General features: G+C 36.5%; 1 protein-coding gene and 3 long non-coding RNA genes across 4 annotated transcripts; 2 read left to right on the forward strand and 2 right to left on the reverse strand.

Annotated features, from left to right (window-relative positions):
* Positions 1-1,558: 1,558 nt before the first annotated feature.
* Positions 1,559-16,765, forward strand: LOC123876952 (alpha-soluble NSF attachment protein). The gene is made up of 6 exons (XM_045923402.1): positions 1,559-1,786; positions 5,447-5,643; positions 13,678-13,757; positions 14,475-14,660; positions 15,294-15,467; positions 16,521-16,765. Exons 1-6 carry the CDS (start codon positions 1,695-1,697, stop codon positions 16,668-16,670), a joined length of 879 nt encoding a protein of 292 aa, XP_045779358.1. The 5' UTR covers positions 1,559-1,694; the 3' UTR covers positions 16,671-16,765.
* Positions 16,766-16,774: 9 nt separating this feature from the next.
* Positions 16,775-21,158, forward strand: LOC123876957. The gene is made up of 3 exons (XR_006798463.1): positions 16,775-16,787; positions 18,112-18,114; positions 21,003-21,158. It is a non-coding gene; the product is annotated as an uncharacterized LOC123876957 (long non-coding RNA).
* On the reverse strand, positions 17,210-21,011 carry LOC123876955. The gene is made up of 2 exons (XR_006798462.1): positions 18,200-21,011; positions 17,210-17,945 (listed from the first exon to the last, which is right to left on the reverse strand). It is a non-coding gene; the product is annotated as an uncharacterized LOC123876955 (long non-coding RNA).
* A 2,180-nt stretch (positions 21,159-23,338) lies between the features above and the next one.
* On the reverse strand, positions 23,339-23,915 carry LOC123876954. The gene is made up of 2 exons (XR_006798461.1): positions 23,758-23,915; positions 23,339-23,674 (listed from the first exon to the last, which is right to left on the reverse strand). It is a non-coding gene; the product is annotated as an uncharacterized LOC123876954 (long non-coding RNA).
* Positions 23,916-26,115: the final 2,200 nt, after the last annotated feature.

Genomic DNA, 26,115 nt, shown 5'->3' on the forward strand with positions numbered 1-26,115 from the left:
TGTTGTTAAATCGCAATTAACAGCGGTAAATATGTATAGAACAATAAAGAAATTAAAGTTGTATCTTGTTTTCTTCGCCTTACAAAACAAAACTGATTTACAACACCAATTATTAAAATAGTGAATTACGTTTGTTACCATTTAAAGACACAATAACTGAACCGATTTGACTGAAAGGCAAGGAGAAAGCTCTTATCCTGAAACAACATGTCAGGCTCATTTCATCCTGGAAAATCAAAAAGTTCTAGCAGTTTTCAAAAAACTTATCCCAACCTAACTGGCTCATTGGAAAGCCTGGAGCACTACAGAAACGTAAGCTCTCTTTGCGTGTACTATCGCCTTAGCTGTTTGTCCTTATTTCACCCTCCTTTTTCCTTTCGTAAGCAATTTCACCCTCACCATCTAGGACCCGGTGCATTTGGAGCGCTCGTTGTGCCAGATTCTTTTTTCCAGCATATGCAGACTGGAATTAACTCCCATCGGCGGTGTTCCTTTTATGTTACAAAATGGGGCGAACCAATAAATTCCTAAAAGGCCGGCAGCGCATCGGCTGTTCCTCTGCTGCTGCAAATGTTCCTGGACGATGGTAATGACCATTGCTGTTTTATTTATTCTGAGATAATCACTTAACATCAGGTGATCCGTTCGTTGGCTATTTTTTTAAATCCCGTAAATGAATTCGCGGACATCATCTAGTGTTCAATAAAAATTATACATTATATTATAAATTAGCTGCATTCAGTAGTGAGTTCAGTAGGATGGTTGCTTTATGGTTATTAAGCAATTGGAACAAGATCGTTGAGCATTTCATTCTATCGCTGTCTGCTAAAGAGATAAACCATCCCGAAGACAGGAGCAGTGCTTGTGATGTGGCTGCTGGTAGTTTAAATTAGAGATTTTCTAATAAAGAAGGATTGAACTATTGAACTTTTACTGATGAATTAGGCCAGTGGTTCCCAAAGTTGACTGGGCTACGACTCATCTGATTTAAGTTTACAAACTCGGGACCCACTCTAGGAAATTTAAGCGTTAGCAATATTAATAAAGGACTTTTGAAATAACAAACTGTTTTAATACAATCTTTTATTACTTAATTATATAAATTTAATGGGAAGGATGAAATTGTTTCCTATGTTTCGCCATTACAGTTTTGACATCAACTTCAACTTTAGTTACTTTTAATCGCAGTGAGTTTGATAAGTCCAATTTATTTCGGTATTTAGTTTTAATTCGGACGGTTGGTACTATAGGCAGGGCCCACTCAATATTCGCTCGCGACCCACCAGTGGGTCGCGACCCATAGTTTGGGAAACCCTGAATTAGGCATTTTTTGCTTATTTTGTAGCAACATTACAAATGCTGCCACTAGTTACATAATAAGCAAAAATTTCGCATTTTTACAAACTTTTTGGCAACTACCTACTTAATAATCAAACATTTTAAATTGTATACCTACTAAGTCTTACAATCAAAAATGAACAGTATTTACAATTTTAATAAAAATAAAATCGTCTTGCAAAAATGGTAGAAATGGCTAAAATTTTACATGATATGGCAACCCGAAACAAATCGATGACAGCGAGCAACGGGAATTTTCACTCGCTAGGAGTGACGACATTTTGTCAATAAATTGTGAATTTCTTCAAAGTTATAGTTAAAATTCGTAGTTAAATAGTGTTAAAAAAGCCACAAAGATGGCAGACAATGAACAAAAAGCGATGCAGTTGATAGCGGAGGCGGAAAAAAAGTTAAATTCGTCGAAATCGTTCCTCGGTTCACTGTTCGGGTAAGACAATGATTAGCTCATTATTTTGTTGTTAATCCCCTTAACACGTTCAACGCCAAGGAATAAATGCAGATCTTTCTAAACAGGCCATGTCAGACAATGTTGACCGGCACTTGTATGTATCGTTCAGGCCGTGGGGGACAATGCTGTCCGACGGTCAGAGCTATTTTCAAACTTCTCATTTGAGCCGCCGGGCATTCGTTTTTAGGATGTTTTGTATATAGCAGGACCCGCGCGGCTCCACAGAACAGTTTGGATATCGCAGCACGCAAAGATTTTAATTTCTTATTGAAATTTTTTGCCACTTTCTACATCGATTTTTTTCCAACTCTAGAGTACTTCAAAAAATTGTTTAATGGATGTAAGATGATGAATAAATTGTTGAAATGGAATACCTATAGGGTTGGTAAATAAGGTAATATAGGAATAACCAATTAAATTAAGCTTTTATTTAAAATTAATTATATAAAATATCTTAAGACATAGTTACAAAATTACGAAAATATGAGATCGTCCTGAGACCATTCTTGTTTTCAACCACGTTCATGAGATACATTATAACTTGTAAAAAGTAAAAAAAAACATGAATTGCTTGTAATATTTTAAGCGAAACGATGGGCTTTATTAAAGCAATCCAAACACAAAAATGGTTTGTTTGGACAATCATCACAAAACGTTTGCACTTTTTTCACTTTGTTTTTAGCCTGTTTTCTTCCTTGACTCTGTACAATGTTCTTATAACACTGAGAGCAAGATCTCCTAACAATTGAACTCTTTCCTTCTTTCTTCACCAGTTTGTGTTTCAACCTCTTAGGTCTTTCATCCTGAATTTCTTGTATATTTGTCTGCATACAAAAAGATTCCACAATACTTTTTCTAAAGTTACTTATAGGAATCTTTTTATTTGTAACTTTTTGATACAAAATATAGGCGTTTACCAATGTAGTATTGAGCAATAAATTAATCGCAAGCTTCTTGTGCCACTTCAGCGATTTTCTCAAAGGTGTTGAATAAGCAGCCAATTGATCAGCCAAATCAACTGCCCCTTTCACTTTATTATAGTCTACAACAATTTTTGGCTTTGAAACAATTTTGCCACGTTTATTGATATCGTGAAATTGTATTGAATGCTTCGTGGATAGCACATATACGTCACGCTTGTCCTTCCATTTCATCATAGTTATTCCATCGAAGCTCTCGGCTGCAGCAAAGTCGCCTTTTCTAAGTTTAGCTGTAACAACATCTTTAGGCAACTGTCTTCTATTTTTGCGAATGGTGCCTACCAGGTGCGTTTCTTGGTCTATTAGCTGTCGTGCCAAATCTACACTTGTATACCAGTTGTCCGTATAAAGAGTATGTCCTTTATTCAACAAATCTCCGCACAAAGACATAACAACATTCGTCGGTGTATTATTAGTCTCGTCATTTTTACCTGCGTAAATGCTTACTTTATAGGTATATCCCGGAATTGTGCATAGTTTAAACTCCTTTATGCCATATTTATGACGTTTTTGTTTATTATATTGACGAAATATTATCCTTCCACGGAATGGCACCATGCTTTCATCGATACAGATGTCTTCAGTAGGTGTATAATTTTTTTTAAAATTAGCGTTTAGATTTTCGATTAGCTGGCGAACTCGATGCAACCGATCTTCTTTGTTATGGTCGTCATTGTCAGAAAAATGAAGCATTTGCAAAAGCAATTCAAAACGGTTGCGAGACATCACAGTTCTCGAAAACGGGTGCCCGGTTATTTTGTCTTTTGACCAATAATCCGCCAATTTGACAAGCTTCACCAAACCCATAAATAAAATCAAGCCAAAAAATTGCTTCATTTCTGTCAAGTTTGTAGGATGCCACTTTCTAATACGTGCACTGGGAGTAGCTTCAGGCATATTCGTTATTTTAGCTATAGCATAGCAATTAGTGTGATTCACTATTTGTTGAAGTATATCGTCGGTTACAAACAGCGAATAAAAATCTACGGGTGACATATTAGACATTGATAACTTGACGTGCAATGGAACACCCGAAATTTCGGTGAAAGGAATAATCTTGCGTTGATTACCTTTTGGTTCAGTCCAAACATTCGTTGATGGTGTACTTCCTGAAGTATCTGGACCAACTGCCTCATGTTCGCTGATCTCACTATCTGATTGAATTATACGACGCCTCTTTTTTTTTGTGGGTAATATTTGATAGTCATCTTCATCCTCCGAACTCAGTTGAAAACTATTGTTTAGCAATGATATTTCGATATCATTAAGTTGTGTCAAAATGTCCTCTGTGATTTCAAAACCATCATCGTCAAAGTCAGCCATTATAATGTAAGTAACTAGCGAATATCTTTGATGCGTAGGTATTACGATTTGGCGGGAAAAACACAGCTCTAACGTAAAGCGGGTAACGTAACGTCCTGCGAAATGCTTGCGAAGGACTGAAGGGGCGCGGGAGGATAGCGAATTGCGCGTACGGCTGAGTGGTGGGAGCGGGACGGATGGGTAATGCGGGCGGAGTACTTCTCGGCCAGCAAACGGCGCGGCGGCGCAGTGTAGGTAGAATGGGCGACAACGTGACCCGCGCGGCGCGCTACGTTTGAAATGCAGATGACCATGCGCAGGGGGCCATCGGGGACAATGATGGGCGACATGAGCTATTGTCGTTATTATACTGTTTTAATCAGTCTCCTTAATACTCTAATAGTTTAAAACGTTTAACTATTCATATGCACTAATAAAACAAAAAAGGATTTTTTGACATATTACACCTTTTTTGTATGGCTAGTGGAGAAAGTAGAGTGTCGCCCAGTATTGTCCGACCTGGCGTTGAACGTGTTAATAAACTTTCTATCGTTCCTTTTTTAATAATATCACGAATAATCAACTTTATTTTACATAAAACACTCACCAGAACTTCGGTCCATTGTCTAAAAAAGGTTCCTTTAATTAATTTTGTTATAGCCAAAAACCCCCGTTATTTTTCTAGTTAAAGCTAGGAAACAAAGCAAACTGTGCTATTTTTAGAATTAACAATGTTCAGAGTTTTTTCTTGAAGTAAAACGGATAGTTACCGGCATAGGTAAGGTAGGCTATGATTCATAAAGCACAATTTCCTATGTTGCACACTTTGTATTATTGCTACCTACTTCTACTTAAGCAACTCAAACCCTGTTTTAATCTTTCTCTAATGGTTAATGTTTAAAAACTCATATTCCCAATTATAAATTCAACATATCCTTAGGATAGGATTTATAAGGATATATTATTTAGGATTAGGATATCAAGTTTTTATCTTCTGTAGAATGCTTGTGGTATTGTAAGTCAGTCAGTTAAGAATGCTCTATTAAGATAAACTTAGGCTTAGATCTATAGAGAGTACTTTGACTTTGCACAACACGAAAGATTTATGTGGGAGCTGTAAATCTGTCTCGTTTTAACTATGTCTTAATGAATGATTTAGGCAAGCGCTTGACCACAATCACACCTGATGGAAAGTGATGATGACGGGACGCGTTTACCTAGAAGATGTCTATTCACTCTTGTTTTTAAGATACCCGGATTGTAATTGGTAGGAAACACAGATTGTGGAAGAGTATTCCAAACCTTAGCCATTAGGAATGATGTTAGGATAGATTGTTAACCCTTTCATACCCATCAGAGGATCATCAAAAGTGGAAGAGGCTGTGGACTGCTACCTCCGAGCAGCAAACCTATTCAAGATGGCGAAGAAATGGGCGCAAGCCGGCCAGGCCTTCTGCACCGCAGCACAACTGCATCTCAAGGCTGGTGTCCGTCATGATGCGGCTACCAACTTTGTTGACGCATCTAACTGCTATAAGAAGTGTGATCCTAATGGTAAGTATCTTTTTGACTGGGGACTATAACTACTAGCTGATGCACGCGAATCGTTTGCGTGGATATAGGTTTTTTTTTAAAATCCCGTGGGAACTCATTGATTTTCCTGGATAAGAGCCTATACCTATACTGTTCCAATTGCTAAGCGAGTTTGTCTGTCCTGTCTATTAAGAAAACCTATACGGTACTTCCTGATGACCTAGAATCATGAAATTTGACAGGTAGGTAGGTCTTATAGCACAAGTAAAGGAAAAACTCAGAAAGCAGTGAATTTGTGGTAACATCACAAAAAAAAATTAAAATGTGTCAAGTGAAAGGGTATCATATGAAAAGGTTTTACTTGTACCTTCTAAAACAGATTTTTATTTATTTTTATGCATAGTTTTTGATTTATCGTGCAAAAATACTCGAGTACGGAACCCTCGGTGCGCGAGTCTAACTCGCACTTGGCCGGTTTTTAGATATGACCTATCAGCTTGATACCTTTGAATTATCATAGCATAGACAGTAGCATAAAGTATGGCGTGTAATATCGCTAAATCAAATCAAGGTCACCAATTATAGTTCTCTACCTACATGATAAGTCACTTTTTGTCACTTTTTGTTTTTGTTCTTGTTTTTGTTTTTTTTCTTTGTTTTGTATAAACCACATAATATTATTAGTTGTTTATTTTTTTTTTCAATTACTGTACAGTCCTTTGTTAATATTAGGTTAAGAAGTTTATTCACATTGTATCGCCCTAGTTCTATTGTTAAGCTGTGGATAGTGTAGTTGATTACATATTTACTAATATTTAATGATAGATTTAAGTTATAGCTTTTTTTTTTTTTTTTTTTTTTTTTTTTTCTCGTCTGGCTTTACATAGATTAGCCAATGTCAGGTTTGTAGTTATAATTACAAGTTAGGGAAACTATATATTATGTATAAAATAATGAAAAATCGGGATTTAGAATTGGAAAGGAAACGGATAAGGTTTTTTTAAATAATTACATAATATACATATATCTAAACATATACATAAATAATAATATAATATAAGTAACTATACATTAACTATATCTTGATATCATTATGTTCTATGAACAAAGATAAAACTTTGTAAACATTAAATGAATTTGTGTATAACAAACATAATATAGATGTAGGAAATGGAATGTGCAATGATTCGAGATTAGCAAGAAAGTCAGTTCGATCATATAGAGTGCATGCAAAGAAAACATGGTTCAAATCCCCATACTCCCCACAGGAACAGTGAGGATCGGGAACAATTTTCATCCTGTGTAAATGCGCCGGGTACATACATGACCCAGGCGCATTCTACACAGAATAGAAGTAACAGTTTTTGAGAAAACTAACTGGCTGAACCATGGTTTCCTCGGAATGGACGTCTGAATTTTTCTATAATGTTTACCTACTGAACCATCGTTACTCCATACCCCATCCCACGCTTCATACAAATATACTTTGGATAAATTTATCAAATCAGAACAATAATTGGTGAATGGAACAGTATCTCCAACACGTATCGCCTCATTTGCCAATTGGTCAGCTCTTTCATTTCCGGGAATGCCCACATGGCTTGGAACCCAAGCCAACACAACATCACAATTTTTCTGTGAACACTTATATAAAAGATCTCTAATGCCAAAAACAATTGAAGACTGCTTATGGGATTTGAATGGAAATCTATTGATAGCTTCTAGAGCACTGCAGGAATCAGAGAATATGACTGTTTTTGGTATCTTTAAAATTAAAACATATTCTAAAGCTTTAAGTAAACCATAACATTCACCCGTGTAAACGGAAGCTTCAGGTGGAAGTTTAACTTGTTGTATACCTTTATATTGTGAATGATAGATCCCAATGCCAACGCAACTCTTATCCTCATGTTTAGAGGCATCCGTGAACACATAATGCCAGTCAGGCCATTTATCATTGAGAATGTTTATAAATTCCTGTTTTGAGTTAGGGTTATTTTTTAATTTGGATCCTATGTCGAATTTAATTTCCGGGACAGTAATAAGACCCTTGTAATTGTGTTGGTATAGAGGAAGAATAATACTTCGATGGGTGGGAGCTCCCAAACTTTCATATTTTCTAAGACTGTTTACAAGACATGGAGAATCCCTATTAGTCCAGTATTTACCGGTATCAACCTGATAAGCAAGTTGACGTATCTTTAAAAACAAAGGATGAGAACTTAGCTGTAATGTACGGAAAAAGTATTTATCACAAAGGAACTGTCTCCTTAGATACAAGGGCGGATCACAACATTCTACCTGAAGACATTTTATTGGAGTTGATTTCATCGCACCCGTAACCAACCTCAAAGCCTTTGCCTGGATTATATCCAGCTTTTTAACTGCAGTTTTATTACCAGGATGTAATAGGAATGTTCCATAGTCTAAAACACTTCTTATTAAAGCATTATATAGCAGTCTCATTGTAAAAGGATGAGCACCCCACCATACTCCTGTAAGACACCTTAAAATATTCAAATTTTTCTCGCATCTTAATAAAACATATTCCCAATGTGGAATTCCAGTAAGTTTAGAGTCTAATATTACACCTAGAAATTTCGCTTGATCTTTAACTGCTAGCGGAATTCCATTGTAATTAATATGAGGAGATGGTAGATTTCGCTTCCGAGAAAATACTACAACAGAGCTTTTAGATGGTGACAAATCTAGACCATTATTATGTAACCAACATTTTAAGGCATTTAACGCTAAGTTTAACAACTCACTAACATTATCTAAGGATGGCCCAGCAACATACAAAAGCAAATCATCTGCATATTGAAGCACATTTGCATATCTATTTACAGAAATGTCCAAATCGTAAGTATAAATGTTATATAAAATAGGGCTCAAAACAGAACCTTGTGGCAAACCCTTCCACACAGTTCTATAAATAAATTCATCTTCGACCGAATCTAGCGAATACTTTATATATCTTTCGTACAACATATTTACAATAAAATTAATTAATAAGTTAGGAATATTCAGGGCAAGCAATTTATGTTTTAGAATTGAAATATTTACATTATCGTAGGCGGCTTTTATGTCCAGGAAGGCAGCAACCAATGACTCATTTTTAGAGAAGCTTAGTCTTATGTCCGTGGTAAAAATGCTTAAGCTGTCAATAGTACATTTACCTTTCCTAAAACCAAACTGGTTTCTCGATAATAATGTATTATGTTCTAAAAACCATTCCAGCCTGATTTTAATAAGGTGTTCAGCAGTTTTAGCTAATACTGACGATAATGCTATTGGTCTATACGATGTTGGATCTGAACTCGGTTTATTCGGCTTCCGTAATAAGATCAAAGTTTGGGACCGCCAGGATTCGGGGACGATACCCGCCATCATAACGTTGTTGATCAAAGAAAGGTAGTACCTGAGACCATTGTCGTCAAGATTCGATAAGAAGGAATAAGGAATTCCGTCTTCACCTGGTGCAGAGTCTTTAGTCGTTGAAAGTACGCCTTTCAATTCGTTAAGTGTAAATGGCGAATTTAAATCTACATTACAATTATTAGACAATATGGGGGTTAAGGCCATGGGACATTCAGGTACATAAGGAGGACCCAAACGATCCATGACTTGCTCTGCTAGAACTGGAGATATTTTATTCTGTTGGGAATCTTTAAATGCAGATCTAAACCTTCTTATATTTTGCCAAACAATTGATGGTGAAACATTAGGACTTAAGGATTTACAAAACCTGTGCCACCCTTCATATTTTTTTACCCGAAGTAGCTCCTTAGTAGTATTAGCAATTTCTAAGTAACGCTCAAAATTGTCATCAGTCATATTTTGGCAAAATTGCTTCTCTGCTTCTTTTCTTTGCTTAACTGCATTAGTGCATTCTACATCCCACCATGGTGGTGATGGAATAAATTCCATACCACACCTTTTTACAGGAAAAGTTTCATTTGCAGCTTCAATTAATATTGTAGATAATGCTTGTGAGCATTCTAATATGTTAGAGTGACTAATTTCTGGTAAATTATTGATTTTCTTTTCTACAGCTACACTATACAGACTCCATTTAGCGTCTATCAGTTTATGTTTTATGCGTGGCTGTCTTACATGTTTTGGAGGTTTTTCAAAAGGGAAAGTAATGATTAAAGGGTAGTGATCACTACCACCAGTAGATTCAGCGGGAGACCAGATGAGAGATGAAGCAAGATCAGGAGTGCAAATGGACAAATCAGGAGCACTAGGTGTCCGTGCCAACCGAGTGGGAGACCCAGTATTCAAAATGCACAGATTATGGGAGCTTATTAAATCTAACAACTTTTCTCCATAGAAGGTTGATGTGGCACAACCCCATAATTCGTGATGAGAGTTAAAATCCCCTAAACATAAAAATGGTTTCGGTAAAAAATTAAAAATTTCACTAATTTCATTAAATATATCATTATTAGGACGAGAGAAATATACAGATACATAACATATACTATTTACAATAACTGCAATAACAGACAAGTTATCGCTATGTACAGGAAGAGTGATAGGTGTGAATGTCAGAGTATTTTTGATGAGTATAGCCACTCCACCATACCCATCAGGTCTGTCTTCCCTGAGACAAACATACCCCGGCATTTTGAATAAAAATTCCTTTCTCAACCATGTCTCTTGGAGACAGATGAGAAAAGGATCATGTTTATTTATGAGATGTATTAAGTCTTGTTTTCTACTGTTGAGACTCAAGCAATTCCACTGAATCACTCTGGCTCTGTGATCCATTATTATTAGATATTTGATATAAGGCTTCAATTACTGTGGCAACGTGGGACGGTGTAACTATATTCGATTGTGATAATAATTGAATCAATATTTTAATAATGTCTGCCATTTTCATGTTATTTTCAGTACTATTGTTATTAAAATTAAACTTCTGTTTAGGTAAAACAGGATCTCTTATTATTTCTGAGTGGGCAAAGTGGTCATAGCCTTTGCTAGGCTTTGAGGGTAATCTTGGCTTTGCGAAGACTGTTTTTTTATATGAATGAGGCACTGAGTTTGAAGTGGATGGAATGTTGGATTTTTGAGGACCATGTATATCCTGTGGTGGAGAGGATGATACAGGTGTTGAAAACAAAGCTTCAGCATATGACATGTTTGAAACTGGTGGATGCATTTTAATTGCTTCCATATAAGAAATACAACTTTTGCTCATGGTTTCTTTAATTGCTCTTTGTCTGTTATGTTCTAAACATTTTTTATTTATAGCTTGATGCGCTCCCTTGCATAAGCAACACCGGTAATCCTCCTCTTCCACCTGACAAGTATCACCAGAATGCCCTTGGGTACATTTATAACACTTTGGCACTGACCTGCACTGATTTTTCACGTGGCCAAAACGGCAGCATCGGTAGCACTGCACAGTCGGATAAATATACAATTCAACAGGTAAAGCCGTGTAACACATGTATACCCGGGTAGGTAAAATTTGGCCATCAAAGGTTATTATTACTGTCCCAGTACTAATGAATTGGTTTGTATCATTTACAACGATTTTTCTTTTGATCCGCCTTATTTTAATGATTGGACCACAACCAAGTGGAACACTCATGTTAAGTAATACCTCTTCTTCGGACCAGTCATTAGGTACACCTTTTACTACACCCATGCGTGTGACATTAAAAGTAGGTATAAATGCCCTATATTTTGCGGATTCAAGAATTTTGTTTGTCAAGAAATTATTGGCATCCAAGTAGGAAGAAAAAGCCATACTAATGCGATTCCTTCCTACCCGTTTCAAGCTTCCGTTCACAACACCATTGAATTTATTATGTTTTAAAAAGCGACCAAAAGTTATAGGATGCAGAGTTGTTGAGCTATCACTATTTTCGCATTCTTTTTGTATATGCACTACATATGGGGCACTATCGGATTGTTGGTAATAAGTACGGCCAATTGGCACTCGAGTTGGTAGTGAGGAGGTTCCATTATTATCGGTGGGGTTTGTAGATTCAGTAGGGTATGTCGGATTTGGGTTAGCCTTGTTATTATTACTATTATTATTAATTTCAAACTTGCAATCGCAACTGTACTGTTCTTTTCCATCTCTAGTTTTTGTTTTCCTTTTTCGTTTATTACATGTTAAACAAATGCGTGAGAATATTTTCCTTTTAAGAGTTTTGTCGACATTGGACACGACAGATGCATCAGTGTCCATTGACGACTCAACCGCTGCTATTAGTATATCCATTTTTGATGTATTATCCAATGATCCCGAAGGATTTGACCCCCCTGGATCGGGGGGCCGGATGTCCATAACGTTGAAATTTAAACTATACTAAATTTTAAAACTTACCTATATATACAGCTATCTACTATGAAAATGTCACTAAAACTACAATATTTACACTATAAAACAACACCAATCCCTTTCCAAATTGTATTAAAAAATTAAAGGAAGAAAATTTCACGTCCGCTTATGTACGCAGTTTCCCGCCCTTTTTAGTTATAGCTTTAATATATAATATGTAATTGTTTATTGTCCCAAATAAATAAAAAAAAAATAAAAAAAAAATAAGGATAAACTCAAGTTGCACTCTTATCATGCTTCTGTTTACTGTAAAAAAAACAATTTTTTTTTTTTTTTTTTTTTTTTAATCTACTATCGATAATCTTCAATGGAATCTACTATCGATAATCTTTCCTAAAATAGTTCCCAAGCAGTTTTTACATAAGCAATTTTTATACAAGTGTAAATTAAAAATTTATAACACCCCTGACAAGTGAAGGTTACAGTTACAAGAAATGAGCTGATAACTTTCAAACGGCTGAACCAATTTTCTTGGATTATAGCTAAGAACACTCTCGATCAAGCCACCTTTCAAACAAAAAAAAAAAAAAAAACTAAATTAAAACGGGTTAATTAGTTTAGGTCTTTAGGAGCTACGATGCCACAGACAGATACACAGATACACACGTCAAACTTGTAACACCCTTCTTTTTGGGTTGGGGGTTAATAAGACCAAAAACATACCAACCTATTATGCGATTCTTTAAAATATATGGATGACTTGTCAAGGTAATTAAAGTAAACCATCTGTTTAAATAGATAGGGTATTCGCCATTCGGTAACGAAAATATTATCTTCGATTTATATTTAAATTATACATCCACCAGTGTCTTTCTGGTTCTTCTCGGTAGGAACGGCATTCCGAACCAGTTGTAAATTATTTTGATGATTCAAAAGCACTTGTAAAACTTTATTTGAATAAAAATCTATTCTATTCACTAATCGTGTGAATTCTTTATCTTTATTCGTGGGAAAAACTGAATTCTTTATTTTACTATTAAATAAAATCCGTACAAGCAATTTTTGCATATTAAAAATCTAGTTGAATGAGTAATCATTTACTACAATTTTTTCGAGATTTTAATATCAACTTGGCAACTGTTTCACGTTGATTATGTAATTGTACATATTTGGGATCATTGGAATCTGCATCCCTTGTTCAGTACTTTACTTTATTTGCGGAAAGAATTTAGTAGCGCGCTCTCTCTATTACGTAATCCCATACAAATGATAGAGACAGAAATCTCAGTGCGCGTAAATGATTTTGAGTCACCAGCCAATCACAAACATGTTTCAAAAACCACACGAAATTTCATTCGAAACTGTTTTCAAAAAACATTCGGAATTTAATTAGAAAACATAGTTTCGTTTGTGATTGGTTGCCGACTCAAAATGGTTAGCGCTCACTGAGACTTTTCGCTCTATCATTTGTATGGGATCTCAACAATTTTGTTTTATGGCTTGCGGCTGTAGAAAGGCTGTAGGTAAGAAATATTGTATACATGGACCTTTAGAAAGAGATTTTGGCTTAGTAGAGCGTTGTCTCTGTCACTCATGCCTGAGACAATAACGCTCTGCGAATCCGCTATCTCTTTCTAAAGGTGGACTTACAATATTTCCTGCCGGGTACTATACTTAACAGAGAGAGCGCTATGTAAACTTGTTTCCGTTGTTAGAGTATACAAAAACTTGAATGGTGATTTTCATTTCAGAGGCTGTCTCGTGCCTTCTAAAAGCTATTGAGATCTACACCGATATGGGAAGATTTACTGTAGCCGCTAAACAACATCAGGTAATTATTTTTTAAATTATTTTTGATATTATTTACGTTTTTTGGCGATAGCTCAAAAAATGTCTTTTTGGGGTTTTCTGCTTTTTTAGATATGGATATATACCTGTTTACCTCTTTTAATTGTTGTAACAACGATTTCAATTTCTTTTTGTGAAGTCAATTTAAAACATAAAACAATAAGAAATCTGTATTTTAAGGGTTCTGTACCTAAAAACGAAAAACGAAACCTTATATTGTACTTTCTTAATACTTAATCTTGATAGTTGGCAGATAGGTAGGTCTTATAGCACAAGTAAAGGAAAAAATCCAAAAAGAAGAATTTGTGATTACATCACAAAAAAAAATGTGTTCATGAACAAATAATTAGTTTACTAAATCACATCAAGATGGCACTTTCCGTCATTACCTTGCAATAGGTAGGATGTGGAACGCCCTTCCGGCTTCAGTTTTCCCTTCCACCTATAATATGGGTACCTTCAAGTCAAGAGTGAATACTGAATAGGCATCTTCTAGGCAAGCGCGCTCCATCTTAGGCTGCATCATCACTTGCTAGCGAGTCTGATTGCAGCCAAGCGCTAGTCTATATAATTTAAAAAAAAAATAGGTATTGTACAGATGTATGGAGTAAATGTTTTTTTTATTTGAGATTTCTTGTGCGATGGTACGAAACCCTTCGTGTGCGAGTCCGGTTCGCACTTGACCAGTTTTTTTTTACAGAATATAGCAGAACTTTACGAAACGGAGTGCGTGGACTTGGCGCGGGCGATGCAACACTACGAGCAAGCGGCCGATTACTTCCGCGGAGAAGAATCCACTTCTTCGGCTAACAAGTGCATGCTGAAGTTAGCGCAGTACGCCGCGCAGCTCGAGCACTACGACAAGGCCATACAGATCTATGAGCAGGTTTGCGGCTCACTTCACTTCATTCGAATCTAACTTGCAAAATCTGCGTAAATGTCCTTTGCATGGCTGTAGGAGGTTTTGGAGGTTTAACACCCCTCCCCATCCTCCTGAAATGTCTGTTCTTGAATATACCAATATTTTATTGTTAATATATCAAAAATTTCGCGTTGGTTCCCTCTAGCTTTTATTTTGTATATGTTAATACCCACAACTTCGTCCGCAAGGCAAGAGATTAACAAATACAAAGGTAGGTGTGTGAAGTCTGCCAATCCAACTGCAAATGCCACTGCAACTGGGCCAGCGTGGCAGACTGAGCTAGGCTTTTTTTGAGTGTGGTAGACTACGGCCACAGCCTTCTCATTCCGAGACCGCCGTTCAACAGTGGGATGGGTAGATCATGATGACACAGCAACACAACACTTATCAAAATTTGGACCTTTTTCGGTTTGTGCCTCATATGACACAGTTTATTCCGGCGCTCCTTCTACTTGAGGTCTTCTGGCTTTTTTTACTTTAATGCCCAAGTATTAGAGGCGCCGGGATAACTAAACCTGTAGGTATAACTTGTGATGTGTTGTAATAATTTAAAAAAATAAGTGTCTTTCTTTATCACGATCTCGTATATCTTTGCAGATCGCGAAGTCGTCTCTAGAGAATAGTCTTCTCAAGTACAGCGCAAAGGAATACATGTTCCGCGCCGCGCTCTGCCACCTCTGCGTGGACATCCTCAACGCCCAGCACGCGCTGGAGAAGTACTACGGCCTGTACCCCGCTTTCGCTGACACCCGGGAGTGCAAACTTATCAAGGTGAGGCAGTCATCTCAGCGGGGTCTTCTCCCTTTGACCTAAGTCAAGACGGGAGTACGGGCGTCGAGGCATGGCCTTTTTAACCGACTTCGAAAAAAGGAGGAGGTTCTCAATTCGTCGGAATCTTTTTTTTTTTAATGTATGTTACCCGATTACTCTAAGACTCCTGGACCGATTTGGATTTTTTTTTTTTTCTTTGAAAGGGTATACTTTGCAGGTGGTCCCATATAAATTTGGTGAAGATCTGATGAATATCTTCGGAGATGGAGAACAGAACTCCTCAATAGATAATAGTAAATTGCTTGCAATCAGTGTAATAGCTTAGTAAACAAACTGTTATCGGCTACGGCCTGCCTTGGCTTAGGGTCTCGCGGTCTTGATTGTATGTCGCGTCCAGGAGATAAGTTCGCCGCCGTTCACGGAGTACCCAATAGCATCATCACTGTAGCGATCTCCACATACTGACACTAGAAAAGGCTACTCCCAACTCCATGAAGATTGAAGGCATTATGCAGTTGTCATAGGGTAGGTACGAGTTAGTAACTCACAATGAACAAACTAGATGTCATAGCAAGTATTCAAGCCCACTATCCTGAATCGGGCTAACAAAGTTTTCACTATAGAGCACTATTATTACAAAAGCGCCAAGATACAACAGTCGAGCCAGCTGGGTCCTCTAGCATAATCTGGATGAAGATCTTCATCATGTCTGTTTCGCGAGGTTTCGATCCTCGGCACACACCTCTTACTTTTCAGAGTCATTTTCAGCAATTAAACAGCACATGATTTAACGGTGAATGAAAACATTGTAAAGAAATGTAACCACAAATTCGCGGTTTTCAGATTTATTCCTGTACTTGTGCTATAAGACCTACCTACCAACCAAATTTCATGATTCTAGGTCAACGGGAAGTACCATATAGGTTTCTTGACCGACAGACAGACAAACAGCCTGCATGCCGTGCTTTTATAACATAAGCGTATATATTCAACCCCACAAAGGATTTCTGCACCTGATGGTGATGATGACTATGATTATTTTGGTCTCTTCAGGAGCTGATCGAGCATCTGGAAGACCAGAACATAGACGCCTACACCGAAGCGGTGAAGACATACGACAGCATATCGCGCCTCGACCAGTGGTACACCACCATGCTCGTGCGCATCAAGAAGCAGATCAACGACAACCCCGACCTGCGCTGAATGCGCCCGCGCCCGCCACCCGTCTCTACAACCCAGTTTGTTGTCTGTGGTTAGGGAAAAATTAAAAAAAAAGAAAATTCAGCTGTGAAATTAAAAAAAAAAGTTTTATTTTGAAAAGTTTTCACAAAGCCCCGACTGCGGTTTGCAATGCTTTAGCCCGCACATAAAATTCGCCATTTTGATTTTCAAGAATTTTATATACACGGTGACACTCGCGCCATCATCTAATGACGAATCATTTACCAAAATCGGTTGAGTAGTTGCGAGCGTACATAGGGACTAATATATATTCCGTCAAACACATAACTCTCCGTTTGGGCTTCGCCGCAGTCGGGTAAAAAGAAAGTTCAGCTGCGTAATTCAATTTAGAAAAATGATTTATTTGAAAAAAAAAAAACGCTAGTTGACAATGAGAATATTATTTTTGTTTTTGAACTGTTCTTTTCTTGGGCCGGCTTCCACCTAAGAAGAGCAGGAGAGAAGATACGTTCAGTCGACCAATCAGATGAGAAGGTGACGTGATAATTTTTTTTGCGATCTTTCATTAAAATCTGATTGGTCCGCTAAAGACATCTCCGCTTTGCTGGATACCATTAAAGAGGAGATGTACTGAGAAGCGGATTATTGTACGTAATTAGTAAAAAATACAGCTTTTAATCTATGGCACTATTAATTATACTTGGTACTTTAAAATCTTGATATAAAATGACGGCCTCAAAACAGCTGATCCATAGTCTGACTGTATATTCAGTGGAATTCTGACAGTTGTCATTTTATGCATTGGGTGGGTTGGTTTCATACATTTCATACAAATGTATGAAAAACAGGGTTGCCATCTGAGGTTCGATTTTACCCTAAATTAACCTAAACCCTCGGCATATCAAAAATAATTTATTCAATAGATACTTAGAGACTTTTGTAAAACTTAATCAACATTTTTTTTTTAATTTATGCAAGTGTCGAAAATAATGCTTTATTTTTAGTAAGAAAGAAAACGTGTCACTTGAAATTGAAATAGTGCTTTATTAACTAACAAATTAAAGCTTAGGTTTTTATAAATTTGATCCATGGCCTCATTTTTATTTCATTTGAATGATTACAAAAAAGGTAACATCTTTTTAGTCAGAACTGTTTTATCTCTAACATTGCGAAACGTCAGAATTCCACGGAATTAAAAAATCAGACTATAATTGATTATTTTGATGCTGAGTAATTGTTTTTGGCATTTTTGTACGAACCTAATGTCTTAAATAAGACTTGATGACATCCACATGTCTATATCGACGGCTTAGAGTGAAAACCTCGTAAGTGTAAAAGAAGTAACTTTTCAGGAGGAAGAAAAAACTGCGTGCTGTAAAATTAGAAGCGAGTATTTACGAGTTTCTCATTTAATGTCATAGATGGCGTTACGAGTATCGAATGAACAAATTAGTCAGATCAGGATGTGCGTTGCGAGGTTTTCTTCCTAGAAACGCAATAAAATAAATTTGAGCAAAAATGCATTCCCGAGGTTTTCACTCTAAGACGACGATATTTGGATTTTTTTTCAATATTGTTGAGTAAACTGATAGATGATTTTTCAATGACATGAAGCTCAAAGTGTTGTAGAGACGGTGTGGCTAAATATTATTTCCATTTCAACTCTTGTAGCATATTTATTGCCTATTACATTACATTTGATTGTATAGGTTAGGCGTAGGTTTACACTACTGGCCAGAAAAATGGAGTGTCGTTTTAAAATGCTTTATTTCAAGTTATCTTCTTTAGATAATATTAATAATAAATTAAAAAGAAAAAAATTCGTTTTTATAGTAGATTCCTGATAATTTACCTGTGATGGTTTAACAGTTTAAATGTTATCTTATAGTATATGCACCACTTGTTAATTACCATAAAAAATCTACTTTGCTGAATTCGATACTTAACACGTTTATAAGCCCTTAAAAAAAATTTAAATAGATAAAGTATTGATTTTAAAAAAACCAGATAATTTTTCAAAATATTGTAATCATACATGTGACGCGCGGCGTTGACATTACTTAGTTATTCGTAGCGTAAGTAGATACAGTATTTCTACACATTTATATTTTGAAAACAAAACAAACTAAAAACAAAACATTTGTCGTCGAGTCAATATTAAAAAGAGGTTTTAATGTCATAGACGACTCCATGAAAAGTAACGTTACGTGAAGGTACTCAGCCATATTTGTTTAGCTGTCACTGTCAGAGTTGGATTTTGGTCGGCACGCGTTGCTGTGTTCAGATTTCACTCTCGCATTTGATTATCAGAATATTAGCGTAGCGATTGGCGATTAATTCTTGTTCTGGCTTCGATCCGAGGAGGTTCTCAGTAGATACGGTGTGTCGTACTGTAGGTTTTAGGGTAGTGGTTACCTAAAGTGGTGCTGTTGGTTGGACGAGTTGTTATTGTGGTGGTTAGGTTAGATGGTTGGTTTGGGACCGGTGTAGGGTCGGAGGAGCCGGTCTAGGTAGGTTAGATTAGGTTTACCTAGGTACGCTGGTAGTTTTCACGTGCAGTGTCTGAGAGTTATCATGGTTGTTGTTCAGGGTAGTTCAATGTCATTTGATAGTCCAAAATATCGTTAGTGCGCCCACGAAGGCTCGGTTAATCTAAAGGTTGCTATTCTGAGGAATCCACTGAGTTATTATCCAGGTTTACTAGTGGTTAGATCATGCTTCAATCTTAATAATCATTAGAAGTGCCTACATCAGAAGTAGGATGGCAGTTTATTCATTTCAATTATCTTATGGATTATCTCGTTTTGCCTATACATTTTTAAATTAAAGTAAACAAATTATGGTAGTTAAAAAGTTGTTGGTGTATTTTATAGTTGCTTGACTGACTAACAGGTAAGGTACAGAGAATTAAACTCTGAAGAAAGATTGAATCGTTTAACATAAAATTGTCTTTAGAATTGTAAGGATGCACTAAATAAAATTTATATCGATAATCTACTACAAAGAGGCTAATTTCAGCCATAGCTTTAGATTTAGTTTATCAATTAATTTTCAACTTGCAATATAAGTATTATTAGTATAAAAACTATGCATTCTCCTAATCTGTTTGAAAGTAGTATAATTAATTATATTATATTCAAAATAATGCAACTTTATTAGTATTCGTGACAAGCAAACTTTTTTGCATATTTAAAGTTATTTAAATATGGAAAAATGCATTGTTCTTGACCTACGCCACAAAAATAGGTGTCCGGGTTTTTTTTAACTTTATTACTTGAGAATATGAATCAATGTGTGAACGTTATACTTAAGTTACAAATAACTCAACTGCATGGCAAAGCCGCGCATCACATGTACTCTAATAAATAATATTATGACCAATTATTATTATTATTAATTGCTATTTCTATAGATAATGGATATTTTTGAAAACTTGATAAAATTTTTTTTAAACATTAAATTGTTTAAATGCGTTAAGTATTGAATTACAATTGACCCGATTTTTTATGCTAATGAAATGAAAAGCAAAATGAAAGTGAAAATGAAAATAATGAAAAGTTATTGGTGTATACTCTAAATATGGTAGGTTTTTAGAAATGTGTGTTAATTTTTTGGCCGATAGTGTAAACCAATGATTTAGTATTCGAGAATTAGTTATTATAATGTAGTGGTTAAGTCGAAGGGTTTTCTAAGGATCATGATTAATAAGCGATGCACTGCAAAAATATTCCATAAATGTATAAGTACACTAGAAAATATAACATAAAAATCTTATATTATGGCAACACTTAATAAAAATGCATTTTTAGGCTTAAAAGACTTGATTTCAAAGCCATAGCAATTTTTTTCTAATATGTCGGAAACAAAATGTTTAAAAAAGTTTAAATTGGTTTTGATATACTATAATGGAAGCCCCAAACTAAAAATTCGACCACAAAAAATGCTTGTACAAGTAAGATTTCTTAAAAGATCTTTTGAATAATTGAATAGTCAAAATGTATCTCATTTGGTAACAATCTATTTAATAATTTCTACAGGTAGCCGGTAGAAATTTTATACTATTTAAAAAAAAACCTACAGATGTTTTTCACACATTGGGATTTTTTTTAATTTTATTAAAGTTCCTACCAAAATATTAGTTTTAAATGTTGATTTTTAAAAGGTACCGTTGATTTTTTACACGTAAATTGCTTTTTTCGTAGTAAGATTAAATTCTACCCAAATGGTAGAATTTAAAGTTAACTGATTAATTTAATATTCTATACTTAATATAAAAATGTTACTGTCAGTATAATTCCTTGTATTCAATCTAAAAAAAATAATCACAGAACTTACACTATTTGTTTTTTTAAGATGTTACCTTCAATTAAACTTAAAAACTAATTCCTACTTCCAATTCGTAGGGTTAAAATTGTAAAACTATTAATTCGTTGTTGTAAATATGTATGTTAATTTTTTAATGATTTAATGAACGTGTTTCGTTATGGATTAAATATATTTTTGTTTATTTTTGGTTTTTATTATTTTTATGTTAAGTTTCCTATATTTTTCTTTTCTTTCTATAACATACTTACGCTGGATACACATCTGACGATTTAAACGAGCGCATACACTTTTCGTTCATTGGAGTGCGCCGGTGTGTACACAGCATTATAAAAAAGCTCTCAGGCTTAGGCCTCATTCGCACGAGAGCTTTTTTAACATCCGTTAAAAAAAGCGTTCAAATAGAACAAATGCATTCCCGAGTATCTGTTCACACGTCAGTGATGTCAACGCTTTTTTAACGCGCACTTTGTATTTTCAGCGCAACGCCGGGTTTTAACGCAACGCTTTTTTAACGCTCGTGCGAACGAGGCCTTATTCAGTTTACGCTTTTTCTAAATGAAGTCAAAAAGTACAGCCTGTTAATAATAATTTGATTGAGGTAAAATGGGTAAAACAAACATCAGATATTCGAAGTCAACTGTCGCAAATCATCGTATTTTTATGATGGTCGCATAAAGCCCGGGTTCCACCTAAGCGGAGTGGAGAGACGTGTTCAGTCAACCAATCAGTTTTTCAAAATATTAACTACTTTCTTTTTTTTACGTTATTTATTAAGAATCTGATTGATTGACTGAACACATTTCTCCGCTCTGCTTGAGTGGAAAGCGGTCCTGAGTAAGAGAAACAAACAGATTGTTCGCGTCTCGGAAAATTGCTTATATTTTTTTGATGTGAAGTACTTATTTGAATTGGTCACATGCATTTTCACGATCGAAAAAATTCATTGCGTCACATCTTTCAGAGAAATGTCTCTACTTTCTTATGTGATCATCTTTATAAAATCATTATTGCTAGTTTTATAGTGGTTTCAGCAATATCTAGTACAAGTAAATCCTGTCTATGTAAATAGTTTTTTTTTTGGAAACCCATCTGGTGGCATTCTTTTTTAGGATTAAAAAATTTTCATCATTTCATTTTTAAAGTAGATCTATAAAGCTTAACAGACTGCTCAAACTTAGGATACTGGCATAAATCCGTCTCGTTTTAACTGAGACTTTGAGCAATGATATAATACGCTCTATACATCTCAACCTAAGACGCAACGCACACTCACAGAGTGAAGGTGTCGAGACGCAGCTTTTTTTCTTGCTAATATCTTAAACTTAAGCTTTATTTATTTTAGCATAACGACCGCGGTGCATCGCACCTCCTTTGATGTTCAGATCTATTGAGCAAACTTAGACTTGGTTCCGACTTAGGGCCGGCGCACATATGGCGGAGCGCAGCGCAGAGCATCTAATCGCATGACACATTAGCTACGCGAATTTCTACCAGACAATGCGCGAGCACGCGCGGGACTGCGCGCGGATGCGCGAGTATCCGCACGGTTGCACAATTGATTTTAGATATTATTTCAATGAGGACAATGTCGATAATATTTTGACTGTGAAAAATGCTCTGCGCTGCGCTCCGGCATATGGCACCGGCCCTTAAATATGATTTAAAACGAGAACGCTGTCTCGTTTTAATAGTTTATACATATGTATATCAGCAAAGTCTAAGTTCGCTTCATAGATCTCAGCGTTGGTTTTTATTTCATATCAATTAGTTCAATCATTTATGCCAAAGCTCAAAAGCTGAGTTTAAAGTTGTTACATATCGAAATAACTCGACTCCACACCATTCCATCTGTGTGTGTCAACCTTTACTTGTACTTGTACTCGTCAAGACGAAAAACTACCACACACTCTATTACCCAAATAGTACGTAAAATTATTATAATGGCAATGTGTTTGTGAGATCAATTCATTATATCTAATCAATGGATCAATTAAACGTAAGGGTGCGTATTGACCAGAAGCATAACAATTAGGAGTGCAGTTACAATGGTGTAGTACGGACCTAACGAACATTCGCTGTTGTAACACTCACTTGCTACAATAGGCTTAGTATAACATTTTGCATTTCACCAACGTTGATAGAACTTGACCGTCGAAAAACTTGAGCGTAAAAATTAAATTAATTACCTACCTCGTGTTAAAAGTTGGTCCAAAAATCTACAACCAGCACTTCACGTGGAAAGTGGAAACATTGGGATATTATAATGAACTTTTGACTGATAGTGGTACTGAATTTTGGACTCTAACCCGGAGATTTTCAAGTTCATTTTACCTTGGCGTTATTGTGTTTTGACTCTCGAATTCCGTCAACGTTGGGGAGATGTAAAAGCTCATACTATTAGCATACAGCAGTCGCTACAACAGTGTTAAAAAGTTGTAACTTCATTGCAAAGTGTGTAGTCTAAGACTGATTTCTAGCGCACTTTGCCTTTGCTCAGAGTTAAGACACTGTTAAAACGAGACAGCGTTATACTGCTGGCATAAATCTAAATTCAAAGTGTGTTCTATAGATATCAAACTTAATTCTCAGCTTGACGTAGGTATTAACCGATATCGGTGACTGTGAGGTAATGTAACGTTCGAATGCTCGCTGTTACATTACAAGCGAATGCGTCAATCAGTACGCACCCTAACATGTACCTACAGTCAGCGACAAAGCTAGGTTTGCATCCGCCAGTACAAGCGAGGGATGCAAACTTAGCTTCGTTGCTGACTGTACCTACCTAAGTGAAAATTTTAATTGCTGAAATAGGTTAGTGTTTTCCGATTATAAACGTATCGAATAGCCAGAACAGTGATCCCATATGTATCGGCACTGAATGTACGTTAATGTACAATGAATAATTGAATAAAATGTTAATATTACTTATGTTGTTTTAATTATACCCACAAACATGTAGATATCACTGATTCTACCTATCTTAATTAAACGCATCGTAGTTATGGTATGCGACAGGTCGAGATGGCAATCCGGGTATGAGGCGAGGGAGTCCCACATACCGGGTTAGTGCGAGGGCTGTGCGGGTGTGCGGAGTGTTCTTAACCCGAGTTCCTTGCTGGTTCTTCTCAGTAGGAAAGGCATTCCGAACCAGTGGTAGATGCTCTTGACGATTCAAAAGTACCTAACGTGATGACACCAATAAACGACAAGCATCCATAATCGACAGATTTTTCTTTAACAGTCTAAAATAAGATTCGGCGAACTAGTAATTTGACGCTTTGGACCAGTGATGAGTGAATTGGCCGGCTAGCATCACACCTCTTGCCTTTTTCCTTTGGGGCTATGTAAAGTCCAAAGTCTACACGGATAAGCCAGCTACGATTTAGGCATTGGAGACCGATATTACTCGAGTCATTGGTCAAATACTTCGCATAGTCATTGGTCAAATATTGGTCGCGGGCATCAGCTAGTCATGTATACATGTATATTATCATTTAATTAAAATCTTTCTGATTCCGTTCTCCATTTTCCTTATGATATCCATAAATATGACCTATCTGATTTTCTCCATAACTTCTTCCAACAAAGGCTTTTCTTGCATCGAGTCTTTCCCATCGTTTGACTGTGTGTTTTCTTGGATCACGCCAATCTTCTGCATGAGTGAATCAAAGTTTTGATTGTATGGGGAGAGTTGGTTGTAGAGAGATTTCAAAATGCTGGCAACCTCGTCACCCATCTCGACTTTTCCTTGTACTTTGATGGCATACTGATTTGACATAGCTGGCAACACTGAAAAATAATCAAAGGGTTCTTACATAATATTTAATATGGCAGATCATAATCGATTTGCTAAAAACCGGCTGGGATCGAACCCTGGACTCTGCTTATGTGCCTGGAGGCTGACTTCTGAACCACTAGGCTATCGTTCTAGTGTATACCTATTACGCGACAGATCGAGATGGCAATCGGGGTATGAGGCAGGGGGACGCCCCGCACACCCGCATAACCCCCGCACTAATCCGGTGCGGGATAGCACGGGCGACGTGCCGGTGTGCGGGCGTCCCACCGCCTCGTACCTCGATTGCCATCTCGACCTGTCGCGTACTTATATGGATATCTTTGTATGAAATACTATCTTATTTAATTAGGTATCAGGACCTTATTCAAATATAGAATTAAGTAGGTACTCACATAATATCAAGAAAAACATTTCTGAAATGAAAAACTACTTATTGCGTTCATAAAATGTAGTTAGGTAATTAGAATGAGAAATAAAAAACCGGCCAAGTGCGAGTTAGACTCGCGCATCGAAGATTCCGTACTCGGGTATTTATTCCGACATTTTTTACTTATGCTAAATATAAGATCTACCTATCAGCCAAATTTCATAATAGGTATATAATAATTAGAGTACTTGACGTGTTGTCTGTCAAAAAAACATATACTATAGGTGTAGGTAGACACGACACACAGACGGACAGACAGACAGATAGATAACAAAGTTATCCTATAAGGGTTCCGTTTTTCCTTTTGAGGTAGGGAACCTTAACAAACAATTGAAATTTTAATAGGCTGTAAATTATTATAATCGTATTTATCGGTAGGTACTTAGAAGCTATAAATAGTAATAATATATAATAGGTACCTAACTCAATCAGAAGTAGAGATGGCTCTCTATCGCTCATACGCAATGAGCGACAGAGAGAGCCATGCTCAGATTTTCTCTAGATGATCGATGTCAGAGAATCGAAAGCTCAACGAGTAGAGAAACTGAAATGACAATGGGCGGGTCAAACAACTGTAAAACCTGTAGGTCAACGGGAAGTACCCTATATAGGTTTCTTGATAGACACGACAGACAGACAGACAGACAACGAAGTAATCCCATAAGGATTCCTTTTTCAATTTGAGGTACGGAACCCTAAAAACATACGTAAGTAAAGGTGCCCACGCACTATAGCCGCGATGCGCGTACCGCGTAGCGCGTCACTGCCGCGCGGCGCGGCTGGAGAGAATATCGTGCGGGGCGCTGCCGCGACGCGCAGTTCAGCTGCAGTTCAGTTCGAGTGCGTGGGCACCTAACCCTTTAAAACATGCCAGGCGGAGGGAGATATAATGTCTTAGTACCTACTTAGGTAGC

Source organism: Maniola jurtina, chromosome 22, assembly GCF_905333055.1.
Source record: "Maniola jurtina chromosome 22, ilManJurt1.1, whole genome shotgun sequence".
Taxonomy (NCBI): domain Eukaryota; kingdom Metazoa; phylum Arthropoda; class Insecta; order Lepidoptera; family Nymphalidae; genus Maniola; species Maniola jurtina.